Below are 23,111 nucleotides of genomic sequence, written 5' to 3' on the forward strand. Positions count from 1 at the left end.
ACATATATGCTGCAGACTTGTATTCTAGGAAACAAACAAATTAGTAACATTCAAATGCGTGCCTAACTCAATTTGACTTAGTAACATTTAATCTTGTGATTATATATATTAATTTCCTATGTAATAATGATCACCCACTAACAATATTATAATATTCACGGACATTAATATAAAATTGATTAAATTAATCAAAAGATATATTGTCCTACAAAGCCCACTAACTCTTTATTATTTAATCTTAATCCCCAAAGATTCAATCTTCAATTATTTCCATCCTGCAATAATTGTAGTGCTTGTTGGGTTTGTTTGAGTTGTTGAAGCACAGGGAGTAGCTGGGCTCTGATCCAACGGCAGAGCGCATCCTTCAGGACCAGCGTGATTTGCGTGATCATCAGTGTATCCCGCCCATATAAACATCATACCAACTTCACGCTCAAGTACTACAGTTCACAAGTACTGAACCAACACAAGAGAGAAAAAGAAGAAAGTGGAGATGGAGTCGGCTGAGGACAACAGGCGGCTAAAACAGCCACTGGTAGAGAATCAGCCACCGCCCCCGGTGGGTGAAGAGGTCAGCTCCGACCTGGAGCAGATCCTCACCGATGACGGGTTGACTTTTTCCACCCGATACAAGAAAGCAACGTGGGTCGAGCTGAAGCTCCTCACCAGACTGGCGGCGCCCGCCATCATAGTCTACTTGCTTAACAATCTCCTCAACATGTCTACGCAGATCTTCTGTGGCCAGCTCGGGAACCTGGAGCTCGCGGGTTCTGCTCTCGCTAATAATGGTATCCAGCTCTTCGTCTATGGAGTCATGGTACGTCCAAAGCGTAATCTTTTGAAGCAATTACATTCATATATATATACCTATATACGCCAATTATTGATTTGGAGTTTTTAATTAACAGCTCGGAATGGGGAGCGCAGTGGAAACCCTATGTGGGCAGGCATACGGTGCTCACAAGTATGAAATGCTTGGGATATATCTGCAGAGATCAACTATCCTTCTGGTGGCCACAGGGATTCCACTCCTGTTTCTATACATATTCTCCAAGCCTCTCTTACTATTGCTTGGCGAATCAAGAGACGTTGCGGCTGCTGCGGCGTTGTTCGTCTACGGCCTAATACCGCAGATTTTTGCGTATGCAGCTAATTTTCCGATACAGAAGTTCTTGCAAGCCCAAAGCATTGTGAATCCGAGCGCATACATAGCAGCAGGCACGTTGGTGGTTCACGTACTTCTTACCTGGATTGCGGTGTATAAGTTTTGGTGGGGACTGTTTGGTGCCGCATTGGTGTTGAGTCTTTCGTGGTGGATAATTGTGGGGGCACAATTTGTGTACATTTTGATGAGTCCAAAGTGCAAGAAAACATGGACAGGATTGAGTTGGAGGGCATTTCATGGGCTGTGGGATTTCTTGAAATTGTCTTCTGCCTCTGCTGTGATGCTGTGCCTGGAGACTTGGTATTTCCAGATATTGGTTCTGATTGCTGGCAATCTTCCTAATCCTGCTGTTGCATTGGACTCCCTCGCTATTTGGTAAGACAAAACTACTTGCTCTTTTGATTTCATATTCATATCCATTTTTTACTAGTGAAACAAAAAGAGCTTGGTGATTTTTAGGGTGATATGTACATATATATTGCCATAACCTCATAAAACAATTCAATACTGGAGGTATTATTTTACCATGAGTTGTAATCATGGATAACAATTCAGGTGTTTTTCACTTTTATTTTTTCAATTTCGGCTGAACTCATCAAGACTCCAGCCGATTCCTTTTTTTTTTTTAATTATTATTTATTAGTTTAAGTAATTATCAAAATTTAATAAATGATTAATGATATTAATCTTAAATTATAATTTACTAATTGTCGTTTAATGATATTAAATATTTTTAATAAATAAATAATATTAAATTTTAATAATTAATAAATACATTTTTGACATGATGATGTTGTAGACATCGACGCTAAATAAACACGATATGATTAAAAATGGATTGAAGCATTATATCCTAACGCATATCATGATTGCAAAAAAATTATTGTTTATGCTGGAAATTTGTTGTTCATTATTCAAAATTTTAAATTAGTTGTTCATTATTTTGTTTGGTAGCTTTTTATTTAGGTCCTGTAAGTGTTGGGGCCAAGCTCTTCTTCTCTCCAAACTTATTAATTTCTGTTAGCTTGTTTTGTTATTAGAGCTTAAAATTTTATTAGATTTTAAACGTCATTTTCGAATTTTGATTCTAGAATTTTTAATATTCATTTGAAGGGTCTAAGGTATTAGAATTCTATTGTTAGATCTAAATTAATTTATTAAATTCTAGCCAAAAAGTAAGTTAAAAAAATCATAATCTTTTTGACTGAGTTTATGATCATTTAATATTTTATTTTAAATCATTAATGATCCTATGATATTTATTAACTCTAAAATATGTTGTAAGATATTTAAATGAAGTGTGAGTTAATCAAACGTCCTCTAGAATTAGGTAAAGTTATAAGACAAAAAATTCTGAAAACATAGTTGTTAATCACAGTTATTGGGTAATATTGAACAAGCTAATAAAATCCATAGACGAAGAAGGAAAAAAACCTCAGCGCCAACACCAACCGTACAGTTATGAGATTGAAGAGCATTATTGAAATTTCTAACATCATTATTATTATTATTATTATTTTTTTGGACACAACATAATATTGCATGTCACTTTTAATTAATAAATATAATAATTATTAATTTGGAAAAAAATAATAATATCTATTTATTAAAAATATCTTAACATATCATTAAATAATAAGTATAAAAATTATAATGTAAAAATTAAAAATAATAATTAAATAATTATTAAGCATTAATGAAATCTTAATTACTACTTGAACTAACATACAATGATTACAAAAAAAAAAGAATTGGCTACTTGAAATGACAACTCCGGCTGAAATTTAAAACAAAAAATATTCCTGGTTCATTGTCAAAAATAAGGAGTCATGGTAAAAATGCAAGTCTCCACCATTTCGGTAGACTTGCACTTATGTTTTGTAATATTTTAATACATAAGCAACATATATAGTTAAGTAGTGTGCCTATATATGATTATGGTTTTACCTTTTCATGGGATGGAGATCTGATGATATAATGTTTGATATCATGTGCAGCTCTACAATGCTTTCATGGGTATTCATGATAGCTGTGGGCTTCAATGCAGCAGCAAGGTAATTCATGCATTACTCCTGACCACTGTAAACCCTTGCTCAAACACATGCAATTAATATGGATCCTTCATCAAGGAAAAGAGGGTTTAGTTAACTAATAATTTAATTTGGTAGAATTAGCTGACCCTCTTTCATCAGGGTCTTCAATCTTGATCAGCTCTCTCTAGCTACCTAATTTTAATTCATTGCAGTGTAAGGGTTAGCAATGAGCTGGGGGCCGGACATCCCAGATCGGCTGCATTTTCAGTACTGGTCGTAACAGCTTCCTCTACCATCATAGCAATAATCTTTGCCATCATAATAATGTTGCTGCGCGATAAAATAAGTTACATGTTCACCGGTGGTACAGTCGTTGCCGAGGCAGTCTCCGACCTTGCACCTATCTTGGCAATCTCTCTTGTGCTTAATGGCATTCAGCCTGTTCTCTCAGGTACACAATTCCTCTAAATACTGGTTGTTTGTAGTCAATATAATTAATGACAGACGACATGCTCTGCATTGAACCTTGATTGGAAAAAGGTGTGGCTGTTGGGTGCGGATGGCAAGCATTTGTGGCATATGTTAATGTTGGAAGTTATTACTTCCTGGGTATTCCATTGGGCGCAGTTCTCGGCTTTGTCTTTAAACTTGGTGCCAAGGTATGCCAAAATTTCTGTGATCTCCCAGTACTAGTACGTATGATTCTTAAATACATACCGCCTAATTTAAGAATCATGATGCTCATGATATATAAAGTTATAAAAACAAGAATGACGATACATAATCTGTATTGCAGGGAATATGGTCTGGAATGCTGGGAGGCACAGCTTTGCAGACTATAATCTTGATATGGGTCACTGTCCGAACAGACTGGAATAAGGAGGTACCTACCTACATATCATCACTTTCTTGTAAACACTAGCTACTCCAATACCATATAATTATACGTATACTATATATGCAACATTAAACTTCTCGGAGCTAGTAATGTTGATGGGTTCTAATTATTCAATAGAAACATATATATATATATATCAAACGCCATAAATAATAGGGAAAGTATTTCAGGTGGAGATAGCAAGAGGCAGATTGAACAGATGGGAGGACAAGAAAGAGACGGGCATGCTGCAGAATTCACAGAGCAATTAGTTTTCTGGGAGAATTTAATTCACAGGACCACCCCCATATTTCAATTTTGGCTTATCTTCATGCCTGTCTTATTGTCATCTCATCAACTCTGCTTCTTTACACATCTCATTAGGGGTGTTCATGGGTTTGATTTTTTCATACCTATTTTCAAATTGCATTGCTTTTCATGGTTTTATAAAATAATTTTTTCAATTCTCACTTCTAAAAAAATCAAAGCTGCGATTTTCAATGATTTGACGGATTAAATACTTATAATAAAATAAAACATTAAAATTAACAAATATAAATAAATGAAACAAGTGTTTGTACGTAACAAACAAACTTTAATCATATTAAATATATTGTCAAGAAAGAAAATGAAAATTAAAGACATCCTTGATCAATCTTCAATAATTAGTACTATGTTAAAAACAATCGATTTAATTCAAGTAAGGTGGTTTTGGCGGTATGAATATTTTTTGATCAGCCCTACGTCTTATCTTCCTTTTCTTGTTTTCTTTGACAAAATCATTTCCTCCTTCAACCCAATTTCGACCATATTATCACATCAGCCCAACAAAAATTTCGTTACATTATTGATTGTGGGACGCTCTAACAGCTATAGTTCTTATGAATTAACGTCATCGTCAACAACAATAGGAAAAACTTGCACCCGGAGTACGTATATGTTTAAAAAAGATTATATTATTAATTCCTACCTATTTTTTTTTTTTTAAAAAAATTATCATCTATTAATTCGTAGCAAGGGTAATAGCTAAAAATATATTGCATTTTCTATTCTATTTAATATATGGACGCTATGTGTATAATTTTTTTTATTAAATAAAGTATATATTAGATGAAGTAGAAAATACAAGACGAATGATAGCTGTTAGTAGTACACCCCGAGAAACAAAAAGGGTAGCTAGCAAGAATATGTAGCAGCGGATTATTTTGATTAATTTATTAAGTTTAATTAAAATAGGGATGGAGTGGAGTAATGTGTATGATAATTATATTTATGAGAAGGGTAGTAATTCCTATTGCATAGTTGAGTCGCCCAAATTCATCAAGAATAAAGAGACATATGGACATCCCATCAATTTGAATAAGGAACAATCATGCATATTATGATCCCTTCTAATTAATTTAATTTCTGGTGGTGCGACGTAAGTCAAATTTCATTATCAAGCATGTTAATTAGTGTCATTTTAATTTACTTTATCATATATTTATATAAATGAATTAAATTCACATCTCCAGTAAACAGTAACATAAAGGGTGATATAGATGTGAATAGGCCCAGTTTGGCATGGCCTTACGTTTAACCCCAAAATATTAAGAAAAGTTGGTTCCGAATATTAAAAAAGGCTTTTACCATGGATTTGATGCCCTCCAAAAAGAAAACCTCTAAATAGGCCATACCCACCACCTACCCCCACATCATTTACACCCTAAATCTATTTAATATAGATTAAACATATATATATATATTTTCACTTATCATTCCATATTGGTTTATGACACTACTATATCAATTATTTTATTATATTTATAATATTGTTAATTTTTCTTTGATATTTATGAAACTAAATGTGGTGAAGGATGAAATATTCCATACTATTAATTTTAATCCTTTGAATTTATCCATCTTAGTTTTAGTCCAATAATTTTCAAAATCATCCATGGAGACGATGATCGTGTTCATTGACGAAATACGAATGGACGTCTCACTGTTGCATCGCTATATCATCTATTACACCCGTCGAAACCCAAGGTAGGCTGGACTTCACTACTCTCAAGCTCCCTGAAGATCCCTAGACATACATTCATATTGTGGCTCACTATATTAGGGAAATTATCACGGCAGATAAACCGTGGTTGTCTTATTTAGGCACCTATGTTCTTTGTGATGAAGTTGCAATAAAATCACATACACACTTATTTTTTCGATGTCATTATGCCAAACAATACCTCACAGTTATGAGATAGGATGTTCAATTCTCATGGTCGAACCGAGACTGGGCCTTAGACGTGGAGTGGGCTACTAGGAAGTGGAGAGGGAAACATATCATCATATTTGGAGAGAGCGGAACTTGCGCCGCTTTGAGCACGTTGATCGACCACCGAGCACCATCACTGCCATCATAGTGGACGACGTTAGATAAAGAATCATTAGTGCTAATTTATCACACTCTATCAATACTTCTACTTTATATAAACTATGGCGTATCCCATGGCCTGTCATGGGAAAAATCGATATTTGATTGTTGTACTGTACGCATGTATCTTTTTATTAATGAAACTTATATTTATCAAAAAAAAAAAAAAACTTTCAAAATTATTTAATTTTAGTCCTTGACCTAATTCCGAACAATTGTAACCCTACACAACTTTTCATTAGCAATTTTAGTCCATATATATTCATTTATTTTGTATCTAATAGTTAATGCTTGCCTAAAATGGTATAATAGTCTAGATTTATTAAAAAAATATTTATTTATATTATACTTAGACCCTTAGGATGGACTATAGCCTTTACCATCAAAAGGACAAAATAGTCATAAATTAAACTAAAGGACCAAACAGATAAATAATTAAATATAATATTACTAAAACTAAATAACCAAAATTATAGGACGAAAATTTTCTTTTTTTCCTGAAAAAAATGTGGAAGTCAGTGGGTGAGAAAAAAGAAAAAAGAAATATAAAAAACATATATGATTATATGATTATCCTTTATTTTTAGCGTTATATGATTATCCTTTTTTTATAATCAATTTCTTTTATAAATCTAATACGTATTAATTTATTATTTTATAAATATTTTATCAAATTATAAAATTTACATAAATATTTTACTTAAATAATTTTAAAGAGTTTTATTTTTGTTGTATCTTTTTATTTTTTATAAAAAATAAAAATAAAATTATCAATTTTATTTTATAATTCCATTATAAAAATTATCCACTTGATCAATAACAATTCCAAAAATAAAATAAAATAAAATTGTAATTTATAATTTACAAGACATTTTAATCAAATCACTGTAAGAAAAATAGATAAAAAATTTAACAATTATAATTATATTAAATTTCATTAAAGGGGGTTGTATTTACCGGTCACTTCATTTGGATCCGAATTTGGTTACCTTTTTGTTGTCTGCTGGCCCCCGCCACTCCTTTGTTTTATACGAATCAATTTAGTTGCTTTATGTCATTTCCAAAAATAATAAACAAAAGATTATAACTATATCAAATATTATATTAATTTGATTGTAATTTAACTATAATTGAACATTTTTACAGCCAAATGTGTAAAAATAAATTTATTACAAGTGTATTTATGAAGATTTTTGTATAATAACTGTTCCCTAATTTCAGGACATATGCCAAAAGCCAACTTTAAGATGCGGGTTGTGTTTTATAAGCCACTGCAGCTGACCAGGACACTACCATTGCACACATTCCTTCATAATTTCTCCTCTTTCCACTATGGTTCACAAAATTAAGTTAATAATTTTAAATATTCTTAATATCCCAATTTACGTCGTTTGATAAAATTCAGATTATAATTAAATAATAATAAATTATAAAAGAATTCATATAACATAAATACAAATATTTATAGTGTCAGGACTAGAATTCACGATTGCAGGAGACAATAATGTTGGTGGTAGTAAGGCTTAGTTGAATGGTAATGATTAATGTTATTGGATTCGAATGGTCCACCCACATACGGAAATTAAGGGGTGGTAGCTCATGGAATGGTCCATGGCATTACTGCAAATAAGAGGTGATCAAAAATAAATTCAAAATCGTTGGAATTAAATTGAATTGAACCCTTTTTCATAAGTTATTTTTCAAATCGTAATTCTATACTTAGACTAAAATCACACCATACTATTAATTTAATTTTAATTTAAAACTTACAAAAATCGCACCTAAACCTATACGCATTAGTAGAAGGGGAGGGGCAAAGGTAAAGTTGCTCCAATACTACTAGCTCCACACTCTTACTTCTTTCACCGCCTCTCATTGCATTCATATTTAAAGCTCAAATACCAAACTTACTTTACACACTTCTCAGATGCCCCCACCCCCCATTCTTTGAATACCAATCATACAAGAGTGAAATATTTTATGAAGTAGTATAAAAAACTAGAATTTTCTTTTTTTTTTAAAAAAAAAAAAAAGGGGGTTGACAAAAAATATGAGATATCAAAAAGGGCACTCTTCTTTAATAATAAATATCAATTTTGAAATAAATCTTTGCTATTATTTAAAAACATATAACTTTTAATTAAAATCTTGATGCAGTACATATTATAACCATCAACTATTATGTCATTTTTAATACATATGGTAATTTCAAAATATATAACTAAATTATTTAACTTCTTTTAAAATTGCATTTATAGGTGTCCTATAACAATAGTTAATTCGAGATATCATACAATATTATTATCTGGAACAAATATAATTAGTACAATAATGTATGATGGAGAGGAATTCGATCGGATCCAAATTGATTAATTATATAACAAGTATAATATATTTATCATATGATTAGTTTACAATTAAAAAAAAAAAGTCACTAATCACATAACGAATATATCATATTTATTTTATAACTAATTTAGTTCGACAGAACTTGACGTGCCAGTAAGTATTTTCTTCTAGTTATTCGGATTCCAAATCATCTTTACCTCTATGCATTCATAATATCATTCGAAATGGTCCCCCGCCTCTCTACGTACTGTATTAATTAATGTGAATAATTAAACTATATATATTTATGAAGTTGGCTTAATATTAATAATTGACAAATTAAATTCCATGCATCTTCTTTGGCAAATTAAATATCTGCGTTTGATCGTATAAATATACATACGTACGGATGTGTATAAACTAAATTTTTTCATAAATGATAAACTCCAACACTATGTTTGTTTTCATTTTCAAGTTATCTCCGAAACGAGTCAAAACATACCTAATGTTTGCCATCATTCACAAACACCTTATCTAGGTGTTTTAAACTGTTTTATTATAAATACATACATATATATACCCATACATATACATAAAAATATACAAAAAAGACATGATTTGAAAGTGATTTGACAATGAATAGTAATTTTTATCTCCCAAAACACAACATTAAACATACAATACTTATTTTAAATTATCTTAAAAAACAAATCCAAACATACATACTATCTCTAACACACACTTATTTATCTTTGTTTTTCTCTCTCTATCTCCACAAAATACAACAAAACACTCATAAAATAAAATCCAAACATACATACTATCTCTAACACACACTTATTTATCTTTGTTTTTCTCTCTCTATCTCCACAAAATACAACAAAACACTCATAAAATAAATCCAAACATTATGCAAAATTCTCGTCCAGTCTTTATCTATTTATATGTGCTGATTGCTTTCTCATCACTCACTTTCACAAATTGAATTGCTGGCATGGAGCAGCCCGTGGACGACCACAACCCACCAGCTTCTTGTCATTCGATGCCACCGCCGCCATCGGACGCCGTCGCCAGTCACTCCAGCTCCGAGCTCGAAAAGGTACTGTCAGACGCCGATTTGCCATGCCTGAAGCGTTATAGGAAGGCCACGTGGATCGAGCTGAAACTCCTGTTCAAACTCGCGGCACCCGCCGTCATGATGTACTTAATAAACAACGCAATGTCCATGTCCACTCGCATCTTTTCCGGTCACCTCGGCAATCTGGAGTTCGCCGCCGCTTGTCTCGGCAATCAAGGCATCCAATTATTCGCCTACGGACTCCTCGTAAGTTCTCTATATATAGAGTAACCTATCTTTAAACCCTAGCTAGAGGAAAAACCACACGCACTTACTCATATAATAATATTTACAGCTAGGCATGGGGAGCGCGGTTGAAACACTCTGCGGGCAGGCGTACGGCGCGGGCCGCTACGAAATGCTTGGCGTCTACCTGCAACGCGCCACCGTGGTGCTGATGATGTTCAGCCTTCCGATCGTGGTGGTCTACGTGCTATCGAGGCCACTTTTGCTCTTCATCGGCGAGTCCAAACAGGTAGCGACGCTGGCGTCGGTGTTCGTGTACGGTCTGATCCCGCAGGTGTTGGCGTACTCGGTGAATTTTCCGATACAGAAGTTCCTCCAGGCGCAGAGCATAGTGGCGCCGAGCGCGTTGATCTCCCTGGCAACGCTGGGGGTGCATTTGCTGGTGAGCTGGATTGCGGTGTACCGGGTGGGGTTAGGGTTATTAGGTGCGTCGCTGGTGCTGAGCTTGTCGTGGTGGATAATTGTTACGGCGCAGTTCGTGTATATTGTGGCTAGCCGAAAATGTAAGGACACGTGGACAGGGTTCAAGTGGGAGGCTTTCAGCGGTCTTTGGGAGTTTGTGAAGCTGTCTATTGGCTCCGCTGTGATGCTGTGCTTGGAGACGTGGTACTTTCAGGTACTAGTCCTGATTGCGGGATTGCTGGAGAATCCTGAACTCGCCTTGGATGCACTCTCTGTGTGGTAAACTATCATAAGCTTCTCTCCTCCTCACGTCTTTATCTAGACGTTAATTAATTGATGCGAAAAAGATTTTAGTTCAATTTCAGTTTGATCCAATTAACTCAACTGAACACATATAAGGAAATTTTGTTTTATACATAATTGTTTTACTTAATTTTTTATAATTTTTAAAATGTCACGATAATAAGTATAAAGGACCTAATTAGTTATTTAGTGTCGGGCAAATAAATTAATTTGGATAAAAAGATTTCAAAAATTTTTGAACTTATTATCCTATATATATATATATTACTAATTACCAGCTCAATGCATAATTAATTAAGGTGGGTATATTCTTCTTTCTTGGCAATAATTTTATGTTGGGATTGATAGAGCATACAAGTGTTGGTATTTTGTGTCTCTTCTAAATTTTTTTTCTTTTTTTCTGTATATCTAAGATGTTTATTTTGGGAGATGATGGTATCATTTGTTAATGGATTTGTGCAGCATGTCGGTGAATGGACTACTATTCATGGTCTCAATCGGATTCAATGCTGCTGCTAGGTTGGTCTGCCTCAATGTATACGTGCAGCTATTTTGGATATGTTTTTTATGTATTTACTACATAATTAAACACCTGTCCCCCACCCCCCAAAAAATTACATATACATCAAATAGGGCTAACCATGAGTTAGATAAATTTAAAGAAAAATATATATAATTCCAGGGGGAAAAAAGGAAAGAAAAAGAGAAGAAAATAATTGTGATGCAGTTTAATAAATTTAAGGTACGTTTTGAATTGAGACGTCTGTTGTTCGACATTGTACGAGTGATGAAGGAGTGGGTTTGGTGTTTTACCTTTTTTTGTGTCTCTTTTAATTTTTATGTTAAAGTTAATAAACTAATTTTATAATTTCCACTTGTCATGTTGAGATAAGTAATTTTTAACTCGCCTCATTCGCATTTTTTTGAATTTCCTTTTATCAATTTCTTCTCTTTGTTTTATTTTATTCCATTGTATTTTGGTATAAATTTGATAAAAGTATGTTGCAATATGCACCAGTATTTGCTGTGCACTGAGTTCGCGTTTTCGACTAGTATTAATTTACTCATAAAAAATCTGATAAAAGATTGGTAATGATACCAGCGTGAGAGTGGGGAATGAGATAGGAGCAGGGCACCCCAAATCGGCGGCGTTCTCCGTCATGATGGTGAATTTGGTCTCTTTCATGGTGGCCGCGGCGGAGGCCGGCATTGTTTTATCACAGCGCCACATCATAAGTTACATTTTCACCGGGGGTGAAACGGTGGCCAAAGCGGTGGCAGATCTCTGTCCATTGCTAGCAGTCACTCTCCTCTTAAATGGCGTCCAACCAGTCTTGTCCGGTAATGACAACTCCTAGCCGACAAACATTTACGTACTCAACTCTCACATACGACTGAAATATCTCTCTCTCACGTTGGCAAGTTAATTTCAATGCCATATCTCTGAAAGCTTGCTTACTGCTTTTACCTTGGATCGTTCTACTTTATGTTAAGCCTTTGGACTTTTCTATTTTAAAGCTAGCATAAATGAGGTGAGCCATTAATAGAAATCAATTCATGTATCAGGATAAACAATTACAAAAAGAGTAGGTAGAGAATTTTTTCTGACATCATTTCTTGAGTGACTGCTCCTATGATCTTCTTTAATTATGCAACTATATTATTATTAAATAGTACATCTCAATCCACAATTGAATTCTTGTTGATAAGCCAAATTGTTATTGTAACTGGGGATAACTGGCATTTCTATTAGTAAAGCACAGCTGAGAAATCTTCAACATCATGCACTCTCAGTCCTAAAGGGAAATGATCTGAGTAGACTACTTAATCCTATTTTAGGTTGCAGCAGTCCTTTACTGATCTTTTATTTTCTTTTATATATTTTTTTTTCTTTACCAGTAATGAGAGTCTGACTGTTTCTATAATTGATGTGAAATTCAATAAATTGAAGGAGTGGCCGTGGGTTGCGGATGGCAATCATTTGTGGCATGCATAAATGTAGGTTGTTACTACATGGTGGGAATTCCAATTGGTTGCCTTCTTGGCTTCAAATTCAACCTTGGTGTAAAGGTAAGATCTTGACATAATTTGTGCGGTATACCTTACCAAGATTTTCGCAGTTACATAGTTTGCACAGAGTTCAAAAATTCAGTCTGTCATAGGTATCAAATTTTGTAGCTATGTATTTTGACAGGGAATTTGGTCTGGCATGATCGGAGGGACAATGATGCAGACCCTCATCTTACTCTGGGTAACATTTCGAACAGACTGGAATAAAGAGGTTTGTTTGTTTCCTCTTTCATTCTAAGGTATTCTATTTATATGAGATGATGGGTACTTTTTTCTCATATGAAATTTAGTGCAAGTTTAAGCTACATAACAGGTCCGTAAGAAAGACAGGCTACTGCAAAAGCCACATATTAAAGTCCAAGTCCATGTTGGGGCAACTACCACATGCACACGAAGCTTATCTTATTATCATTGTCAGAAAATAATAAGCAGCAATGAATCTGCAGGTGGAGAAAGCAAGAAAGCGTTTGGACAAGTGGGAAGAAATCACAGAGCCCCTTCTCAAGGAGTAAAAGAGGCTGAACAACTTTATGATAAAGCGGCAAATAAAAAGGCATATTGCCAAGCCTTCAGACAATGCATGGCCAGGCATCACTGCTCTTGTTATTGCATTCATGAAAACATGACCAGTATTTACCAAATCATATGGCCAGATGTACGAAAAAAGAAAACAATGATATTGCTACTATTTTGTTCACCTTTGTTTGAGGATATTGATGTTCGTCATACTGGGTTTTCCTTGATCGATTGCTCAGGAACAATTTCCAGGACAAAAATATTGGTCCATAATAAGCAAAGATTCTTAATATCAGAACTTACCATGAACTACATGCAAAGTAACCAACACATACAGCGCCAGGTACAACCCACGTCTACAATCTACAGCCAGAGCATCCAAGCTATGGATTTAACCTCATATATAGTAAATTCATCAGAAGATAAAAATAAAAAAATAAACCCTATATAGTAAAAATTGCTGTGCAATAAATAAACAAATTCACAGGATCTCACTGGCCGGAGATAGAAACTTCCCTCAGGGATAAGAGGGACAGAAATTACCACAAAAATCAATTATTATTGCTTTGATGACAAGTTACATACAGTTCAAAGCAACATATCTCAACCAATGATGTATATGAGAACAGACTATAGGCTGCAAGAACACAGTGAAGGTAAGATGGTTAAAAGGAAGTCATGGCACCTTACTATTGTGCATTGATCTCTTTTTGGTCCCTGAAGTGTATTCCATTGACCAGGAAAGACGTTGTAAAACTTTTAATGCTTTTAGCTGATAAAAATGTTATGTGTGGAGATTAATTGATAAAAATGTTTCACTCGAACTGGATCTCTGTATAATAGCGTTTGGGTCTTGCTGAAAGTTCCGCATGAAAAACAGCTATAGAAAATGGGAGAAACCACCATCATATATGTGTGTTCTTCGCATTTGAGTTGATATAACTTAGCACGCCATCTATCCCAAACCATGGGAGAGAGAACTTACAATTTCTTGGGTGGAACAAATAGCCGCCAGCAGAGTTGACCCAACAAATCTACACCAATCAAATGGTAATCAATCTGAATACTTCTCATACTTGGCTCTTGGTATCAAAATCCTTTTCAAAAGTGCATTAGTCAACTTGCATATCATCTCTTTTACTTCTCGTATCTGATTCTCTGGATCTCATCACATGCTTATACATCCTGAAACGCATTATCCAAAAATGAAAAGAACTGAGGAAAGGATAATGCCAGAATAAAAAGGTGAAAGTCAAATAAAGCACTTCTGACATATTATAGCTACAAAGATAACCACACAACTTCCTTAGAGTGAAAAACTGTTCAAGGAATCTAGAGAAGCAGGATACTAATAAGAACGTGTATATGTGGAGACATGTGCAACAGCTAATTCGTGTCCCACTATGAACAGATCAAGAGTAATTGCATTAAAACCCCAAAGGACCAGTGCAGAAATCTACTTGGTCAAAAAAGCACCAGAAAATACGCTCATGCTGTACATAGTAGCATAGTCCAGGGCTAGAGCTTTGAGGAAATCAATCAATACGTGGATCATTCTTTACCAGAATGCTCATGATACTTTTTCTGCTTTTGGGGTGTCTACACAGTAGATCACCTCCATCCAGGAGAATCAAACCGTGAGGATATAAGAATCATTTATGCATCAAAATTGTGTATGGAGTTATATATTCCAATGAAGACATGGATTGCCAGACATACGCATCAAGTGCCTCGGATTTCCTCTTGATTTCACCAGACCAAAGTATTGGATCTGCATTCTTGGGCAGTGAATCCTGATGATGGCTTTTCTCTCGAAGCCACTGCTCTGCTTTATTGCATTCTCCAATGACCTTCAATGAAAATAGCCAAATATTCTTATAGTCATTGGAACCCCATATCTTCATTGAAAAACTAAATCCAAAAACAATTCATGTTAAAGGGGATCATACTGCATCTCTTTCACTAGAGGGAAGTGATGCTACAGCCATCCGATACTCCACTATGCAATTTAATAGCTCTCTTGTGGCCACCGCCCTGGCCTCTTCCTCTTTATATCGAATTTCAATTGGATCCACCATCTGATGAACATGAAGAAGAATCAATAAACGGAACAGTATGAGTTCAAGAGGAAAACAAACAAACAAAATGAACCTTCTTCAGATCATCTAATTTTTCGGTATAAACATATTCAGATTCATCATCCCCATCATCATAGAGCCACTCCTCAGTTTGTTGCAAGTTACTGGAAATTCCTTCCTTTTCAGAATCAGTGGCAAAGCTCCGATATGTACTCAGAAGCTGTTCAAACATTTAAAAGTCTTGCATAACTATTTAAATTGCCAAGACAGTAAAGTAAAATGCAAGAGAAAAAACAACAGTACATGTGTTTATCAGAAACAGATAAATCATATTTTATCTAGTATCCCAGAAGGCTGGGCTCGGCTATAAATGAACAGTTTTAAATGGACCAAATGAACTGCAATTAATTGTTTTTAGTTCAATAAAAGGGAAAATTATGTGTCAAGTCATATATAGATACTGTTTTGGGCTGTAAGCTACAACCTAATACCCAGGTTTGCCCTTAAACTTTTGAACACCATTATTTTGAGTTAATAGTGTGCTGGTGCCTGGAGTTCACTAGAAGTGCCTTGTTGGGAATAACAATCAGCAAGAGCTGTTGGGCTTGCACTCTCCTTCAACAGTCACTCACTATGATAATGACATTTTCATGCAACTAAATCATCAAAGAAAGCAAGTAATAGTTTGACAGTAGCACACAACCAACAAAGAAGGAGCACGACAAGACACCTTATTTCGTGATTCATATACATAAGCCTCCAGTGCATTTTTCTTCTCTTTGGTCCTCTCCACCTTTAAGTCCTGCTCGGCCAACTGAAGCTCTTTTTCTTGAGCTTGGGAGAGCTCACCCTGTGTCATTCCACCATATACGTCCTCAGCAATGAATATGTCCTGCCTTCTTATAGCCTTTAGCCTTCTTATCTCATGACCCTGCAAAAGGAGATCACATTGGTCTGACACTCCCACAGCTTCGGAGAAATTAAAGTTGTGCAAAGATAGAAAACCTGTATGCTGACTGCCGAGACAGATGACTGTCGTAAACATTTTAATACCAAATTGATAATCTTGCTTTCTCATAAAACAATAATAAGAATAAGAATAACATAAATATCATAACTATATGAGAAATTCATGAAGATGACAAAGGCTGCTTTCTCAATGGTGAAACATAACAAACTCGAGGGAAAATATTTTTCATTCTATAAAGAGGGGAAAAGAAAAAAGCAATATTACAGTCCTCAGGAGCAATCTAGAAAATAGGCCTTGGACAAATGGCAATAGGGTAACATTAAATGAAGTACTAAAGCAATATTAAAATTTTCTTCCTCTTGAATATAGTATATGCAATTCAGCAAAAGAATCATCCAAAGCTGTTTAACTGGACTTACAGAAGTCCCATTTGGCTTGATAAAAGATTCGTGATTGCCTGGCCCCACATTTTCTGAAAGGGTATCGCCATTGTTCTTTACAGTAGCATCATCCACCTGATCATCTACCAGCTGCAGAGAGATGATTCAATAAAATTGGCATCACACCGTCAAAGCTCCTAGCTTGATACCCTAATAGAATACCACATTATATCCACACTTACCGAGGCAGACACTATGGAAACAATTCCATGGAGGTCTAGCTGAACTTTTATCTTAATCCTTGATTTCTCCACATGAGAAACCCTGAATGGGCCAATCTGAAAAGGGAGCCATTTTAGATAAGAAATAATTTAGCAAAAGATTCCTTAAGATGCTTTGTTCAACAAATTCTAGATAAGAGAGAAACAGAAAGCTAAATTCTTGTGCAATAGTCAATGCAGAAAGATGGAAAAAAAATATATATAATCATTGAACCCTAGCATGTTCAAATGCATTAAAGAATAATGCAGATAAGGTTATCTACTCTGATTGTAGCTTGCAAAAGATTCAGCTGATAAACAACAAAGCAGAGGCCCCAGCTTTAAGAGCCTTTTTTAATTATTTATTTAACACGCACGCCCAATTCATGCAGTCACCCAAGTTCAAACACAAGACCCGTAGGAAATCTTGAGTCTAAACCATTGGGTTGTCTCTCCAGGAATAGGCACCAACTTTAAGTTCTTCCCACGTGATCCAGTGCAACGATACTGTTGGAAGCTTTATACTTTGATTAATAGAAGTTGCCATCATATTGTTCAAGCGTATGGTGTCCAATAGCTAATTAGAAGTCAAATCCAAAGTTCAAATGGTGTTTATGCATTAAGGATTATGCAGAGATCTTACGGTCTCTCACAGTAGTACAGTTCTACAGATTAACAATTTAATCTGACAATATTCATGCAAGTATAAAAATTCAAACTAAAATGTCAGCACATATTCCTCACCATATACAACACAGTTCAAACAATGATTTCTCTAAAACCATGTGCTAGGCCGATGTTCTGGTATTTGACTGCAATAATCACAAGTAATATACGCCAGTTTCATGAGAGGCAGCAGACTAAGAGTGTTTGCAGATACTATTAAAACTGCGATTCTGAGCTTTTTGCTTAAATATGTCAAAACTAAATACTTTTTCTTTTTCTTTTCTTTTTTGAATATTTGGCTTGTGATTTTCGGAGGTTAAGCCCAAACCCAGAAGGTAGAAGCAGGCAGGGACAACGTTTGAGATTCAGTTGCAAATTGGTAAAAAACAAAAAGCACCTGCTTCTGACAATTGTGAACCATTAGCTTTATAGTATTCGAAATATAGCTGACTAATTGTTTATAAAAATTGAATAACTAACGGCATACATACCTTAGAAGAGCTGATTCTTGTAGACACGCCAGAAGGCAACTCTTTCTGATTTGCATAGAAGGCCTCCATGTGAAATATATCATTTCTGTGCAAAGTAAGCATCTTCGTACTAGGAAAAGCAGTGCCTTTGGGAAACAATACTCCATCTGTCAATGAGCAGACCGGCCCTTCATCTGATGCAAATGAGATTGAGAACGGGAAGCAGTCCTGCACCTGCAAATTAAAGATGCAAATATTAGCACTCTACCAGTCCCCGTTTAGGCACGGTATTGGCTAGTTGGTGGGTGGAGGATTCAGATGGAAGGATAGAGGGTCTAGGAGCCTAATCAGGGTCCTATATCCAAAATTCTTTTTGGTTTCAGAAAATCCATTCTTCCAGTAAATCACCAGGGAGGAGGAGGTCCACTATGTGCATGGAGACAATAGGTTAAACAACCTTGTTCATAAACAAAATATTTACTATAGATGGGACCCACCACAACAATTTGTCCGTCCAAGCTGGCTTCCTTTTTACCACCACAGATGATATAATTACCAAATATTTACGATATTATCTTTTGCAATAAATGCAGCTTCACCAAAACCAGCTGGAATTGAATCAGATCAATGTCCATACCCGGGCAGATGTAAAATACAAAGCCATAAAAAGCACAATCCTTTGGTCCACTTCAGGAACAAAATATTTGCATGAGCGTGTATCAGCATATTGATTTTCCTTTACAAAGCTGGTTATTTCCAGTAAAGCTTTTCATATTTCCTAATAGAGAATACTAATGGCTGAGATCAACCACTAGGCTCCTAATGTTAAGAGGGCAGCGTTATTAACATTAAAAATAAACCCAGGTAACTGTCCTAAATCCAATCAAGATCTTTAGCCACTAAAGAACACTGAAAAAGCAAGAAGGAGAGGAAGTTCAGAAATCATTATTGCAGCACCAACATAGAGCATCCATTTCATGAAGCTTTTTAAGAACCTGAGATGCTGGGAAAGGAAAAGAAAAGCGAGAGCTAGCTCAGCAATGACATAAATCTTTAATTTCTTTAAAACCCAATAAATGAAGTTTTTGACTAACTGCTAAAATTTTTCAGCATATGATTAGCAAATTGCAAAAATAGTCTTGGATTTGCCCGAGTCTTCTTTGCTAGTCGAGGCCCCAAATTATGATCTAGCATTACAAAGATTTGAAATTGAAACGAATTGTATCTTCTCAGGCTGCCTAACAAGCAGCAGCAAAGATGATGATTTTTTCCTTACATACAGATATTCATATACATAATGATTTGTGTCGTACAAACTGAGGAACGGCTAAAAATGAATGTTTAAAAGATACAGGTTACAAATATCTGTTCCTTGAGTCAACAGCAAAGAATAGGTTTTTTCTAGAAACTGCCACATCCGTAAAAGTTGTTTCTATAATTGCACAAGGATTTACTGATGGAAAGATTTTACTTGGAAATAGTAGCCAAGAAGACAAACCTCATACTCTCTCACTCGGAATATGGGGCTAAGCATTGCACACTGAAGGGCACAGCCACGAGCTACACATTCACTTGCATTCAGTGTCCGGCTGGGCTCTTTCCTAAATAGTGAAGTCAGAATCTTTGTAATGGCAGGTATCCGTGAACCAGATCCAACAAGCTCAACGGTGTGAATCTTGTCAACAGTCAGACCAGAATCATGCAAAGCCTTACGACATGGAATGCTAATCCTTTCCAGTAATGCAGATGCCAGTTTCTCAAACTCGTCTCTCTTAATGTGTCCTTTGACGTCTTTCTCTTCCATCAAGCACTCAATATTGAGCGGTGCCTCAGGGTTAGCACTCAAAACCTTCTTCAGTTTCTCACATGATGCTCTCAGCCTTATGGAAGCCCGGGCACTAGAATAAACATCAATTTTGTACTGTTGCCTAAACTCAGCAGCAAAATGCCTAAACAAGACCTCATCAAAGTCTCGTCCACCTAAGTTGCTGTCAAAAGCATGGGATAATACCTTCATATGCCCAGGCTCAAATGACACAATAGCAACTTGTGTGTCACTGTGACCAACATCTACAAACACAACATTTGCCGGACCCTTGCTTGGGAACTCTGTCTTGTATATGCCATAACCAAGCCCAATAGCAGTACAGTCGTGCATCAACCTTAGCGGCTTCAGCCCTGCAATCTCCGCAGCATGCAAATATGCACGTCTCTGCAAAGCTGTGAAGTAAGATGGTATACCAATTACACAATTGGTAATCTGCTTCTCAAGATTCTTTTCCGTGATTTGCTTTAAATGTGCGAGCAGCATTGCCAAAATTTGTATCGGGGTGAAAGTTTGCTTTTCATCCAAATATTGCAGGTGAATCAGGATTCCACCATCAGGTCCCTCAGATGTCTCGAACGGGAGCAACCTTAGGTCATCCTGCACAGTGGGTTCACTATAAGTCCGACCAATCAATCTCTTGACCTGAGATATAGTTGACTTTGGGTGCATAGTCGCGGATGCAGCCCCAGCACAGCCAATAAACCTCTGCTTTTCACCAAATGAAACCACTGCTGGGTTTTCTCGCTTGGACTCATCATTAAGCAATACATCAATCCCACGTTCTTTAGCCACAGCTATCACACAGTTCTCATTTCCAATGTCAAACCCCACCACACTCATCTCCAGCTAAAATCCCAATCAAACGAACCTCAACACCAAAGCACAGGTTCAAAGCCTGCAACCAAACAATTGAGTTAAACCCCAAAACAGGAATTCAAGATATCCGAACATGACCGCACCAAAAACATAAATAAACAAAAGAAAACGAAGTTCCAACCATTCATACCAAAAAATGTCAACGTGATTGGCTCATGAATTCAAGAAAACTGCAGGAGGAACTTAACTAAAGCAGGAATCTAATTTTCAGCATTAGCATAACATCTTCAGATGTCAAAGTAATACGTACAAACATAAAGGGGTATATGATACGTGATACACACGCGTGAACAAGTTAACAAGCAAAATGCCGCTGGAATACAACTGTTGAAAGGGTTGAAACTTGAAATTTACCTGGTCGGATAATTAGAGAGAAAAGAAAGGAAACCCTAAAACTTGGAAGAAAAGAAAACGGGGATGGATGACTGAGAAATTCCCCGAATTTCTTTCAATTCCAGAGCGGACATTTATTCGAAGATCTATCCTTAAATATATAATAATTATGAATGCCGCTGGATATTTAGTATAGTAGACACACAATACGCGACATAATTCGATGTTTCCTACCTACGCTATATGCAAGAGGAAACCGCATTTTATGGTTGTCTCCATGTCCAAAAACAACATTACAATCACGATTCTTTCCCTATCTCCACTTTCCTAAACTATCAGCTCTTATGGATGGATTTCATATCAAAAGATGAAAACGTTTTCCTAGCAAAAAAAAAGACTCACATTTTTATTTATATATAATATATATTTTTCAATAATACTTTGTACTATAAATTATATTTAATTTGTAATCATATGACTATACTGCACTTAATAGATTGTATGTATGTCTTCGTAATCACCGATTATGGTCCAATCTATTTTTAGATGGGAGGAAGGTCTAATTTGATTGGCTTCCTCTCCCACCTTTAGATAATACAACGGTCTTGGGCCTTTTAAGATATGAAAAGGACACGCAAGAAAATTATATGTTTGATTTTCTTTACAAATGTTAGAAAACTTTGTAAATATTTTATATGCAATTTATTATCCTAATGTTGTAAAAGATAATTATTCCACATATTATAAATGAGAATGATTTAATTACGATCATATATAAAAGAAATATACTGCATTCATATAAATTCAGTTTGAAAATTTAAGTGATCACGGCTAAATTACATTTGTCATGATTTTTAATTAGGGATAATTACATTTTACACCCTATCACATATTGTCTTTCTATACAAACCACTCTTACCTTTTAAATTTTAAAGGCTGTCAGGAGTGTTTTCTGTAAACTTTCAAAAGATAAAGGTGATTTCTGTAAAAAAAATAATAGATTGCATATATTTATCCCTTTTAATTATGACTAAAATACTTATTATAATTTTTAGTTATATAATATTGATCTTGTTTGCCGAAATAATAACTATTGGCTATTGTAGAGTCGTGTTAAATCAACATTCACTATAATTTTTTTAATCTATAATCATAATAAATAACTATAATACAAACAAACAAAATCATATTTTTCCTCTGTAACAACAGAAAGCTGAGAGAGACAGGTAGGAATAAGCAGCCCAATACTGGGAAACGAAGTTCATCCCAGTTGGGCCTGCCCAGTGGCCCAATTGTAAACCCCAGACGCCGAACCCATATATTAAGATCTGAATTTTCGGGGAAAAAGAAAAATCCAGATCTGCATCAAACGGAAAAAAATATGGTAAACAAACCAATTTCTCTTAAGAAATAATTTATAAAAAAAGAAAAAGAAAAAGAGAATGTAATTGAAATGAAAAGGGTATTTCATCTGGGTGTCTGTCCTTAATAGTTATCATAACATGAGCAGCAGAATCCAAATTGAGAACCCCCATGTGGTGTGGCATTGGCACATAATAATTTCAGCACATGACCAACCTTGACAACAACTACCCTAACGTGGTGCCCCAATCCAAGTGACCTGAAATTATGAATCAGGGCTGGGTATTAGCTGCTCAAACGTGCGTACAACAATCGACTGTGCCTGTACGGCTGTACTCTACTGCTGTTTGCACCACCCAACGTTCAGTCACAGTGGTCGGTAGCCCGGGTATGACGCCTAAATAAACTCGATTATTGA

At 35.3% G+C, this 23,111-nt stretch overlaps 3 protein-coding genes across 5 annotated transcripts; 2 read left to right on the plus strand and 1 right to left on the minus strand.

The window, feature by feature from the left end:
- The first annotated feature begins 280 nt into the window (after nt 1–280).
- Nucleotides 281–4,539, plus strand: LOC105175351 (protein DETOXIFICATION 40). The gene is made up of 7 exons (XM_011097769.3): nt 281–817; nt 909–1,540; nt 3,163–3,219; nt 3,411–3,649; nt 3,739–3,857; nt 3,995–4,081; nt 4,267–4,539. Exons 1-7 carry the CDS (start codon nt 494–496, stop codon nt 4,345–4,347), a joined length of 1,539 nt encoding a protein of 512 aa, XP_011096071.1. The 5' UTR covers nt 281–493; the 3' UTR covers nt 4,348–4,539.
- Nucleotides 4,540–9,770: 5,231 nt separating this feature from the next.
- On the plus strand, nt 9,771–13,680 carry LOC105175353 (protein DETOXIFICATION 40). The gene is made up of 7 exons (XM_011097774.3): nt 9,771–10,140; nt 10,229–10,860; nt 11,347–11,403; nt 11,987–12,225; nt 12,836–12,954; nt 13,079–13,165; nt 13,401–13,680. Exons 1-7 carry the CDS (start codon nt 9,811–9,813, stop codon nt 13,464–13,466), a joined length of 1,530 nt encoding a protein of 509 aa, XP_011096076.1. The 5' UTR covers nt 9,771–9,810; the 3' UTR covers nt 13,467–13,680.
- A 329-nt stretch (nt 13,681–14,009) lies between these two features.
- LOC105175352 (heat shock protein 70 (Hsp 70) family protein) lies at nt 14,010–21,716 on the minus strand. Of its 3 annotated transcripts, none has more exons than XM_011097772.3 (10): nt 21,566–21,716; nt 19,793–21,017; nt 18,316–18,528; nt 17,141–17,236; nt 16,938–17,048; nt 16,279–16,479; nt 15,622–15,768; nt 15,420–15,548; nt 15,190–15,320; nt 14,010–14,655 (listed from the first exon to the last, which is right to left on the minus strand). In XM_011097772.3, exons 2-10 carry the CDS (start codon nt 20,960–20,962, stop codon nt 14,583–14,585), a joined length of 2,271 nt encoding a protein of 756 aa, XP_011096074.1. In that variant the 5' UTR covers nt 20,963–21,017; nt 21,566–21,716; the 3' UTR covers nt 14,010–14,582. The 3 variants fall into 3 exon arrangements, with proteins under 3 accessions (XP_011096074.1, XP_011096072.1, XP_011096075.1); XM_011097770.3 differs by lacking the exon at nt 21,566–21,716 and adding an exon at nt 21,353–21,559; XM_011097773.3 differs by lacking the exon at nt 21,566–21,716 and adding an exon at nt 21,129–21,319.
- Between the last annotated feature and the right edge of the window lie 1,395 nt (nt 21,717–23,111).

The sequence above is a fragment of the Sesamum indicum genome, linkage group LG12 (genome assembly GCF_026168435.1).
Source record: "Sesamum indicum cultivar Baizhima isolate 11 linkage group LG12, ASM2616843v1, whole genome shotgun sequence".
Classification (NCBI taxonomy): Eukaryota; Viridiplantae; Streptophyta; class Magnoliopsida; order Lamiales; family Pedaliaceae; genus Sesamum; species Sesamum indicum.

Coding starts and splice junctions, on each gene's coding strand:
- LOC105175351 (XM_011097769.3), top strand. CDS start 494: ATGGAGTCGGCTGAGGACAACAGGCGGCTAAAACAGCCACTGGTAGAG. Junction 1,541..3,162: donor TTGGACTCCCTCGCTATTTG/GTAAGACAAAAC, acceptor TATCATGTGCAG/CTCTACAATGCTTTCATGGG. Junction 3,220..3,410: donor GGCTTCAATGCAGCAGCAAG/GTAATTCATGCA, acceptor AATTCATTGCAG/TGTAAGGGTTAGCAATGAGC.
- LOC105175353 (XM_011097774.3), top strand. CDS start 9,811: ATGGAGCAGCCCGTGGACGACCACAACCCACCAGCTTCTTGTCATTCG. Junction 11,404..11,986: donor GGATTCAATGCTGCTGCTAG/GTTGGTCTGCCT, acceptor TAATGATACCAG/CGTGAGAGTGGGGAATGAGA. Junction 13,166..13,400: donor GAACAGACTGGAATAAAGAG/GTTTGTTTGTTT, acceptor ATGAATCTGCAG/GTGGAGAAAGCAAGAAAGCG.
- LOC105175352 (XM_011097772.3), bottom strand. CDS start 20,962: ATGAGTGTGGTGGGGTTTGACATTGGAAATGAGAACTGTGTGATAGCT. Junction 17,237..18,315: donor CAAGAATCAGCTCTTCTAAG/GTATGTATGCCG, acceptor CTCCCTTTTCAG/ATTGGCCCATTCAGGGTTTC. Junction 14,656..15,189: donor AAATCCGAGGCACTTGATGC/GTATGTCTGGCA, acceptor AATGCGTTTCAG/GATGTATAAGCATGTGATGA.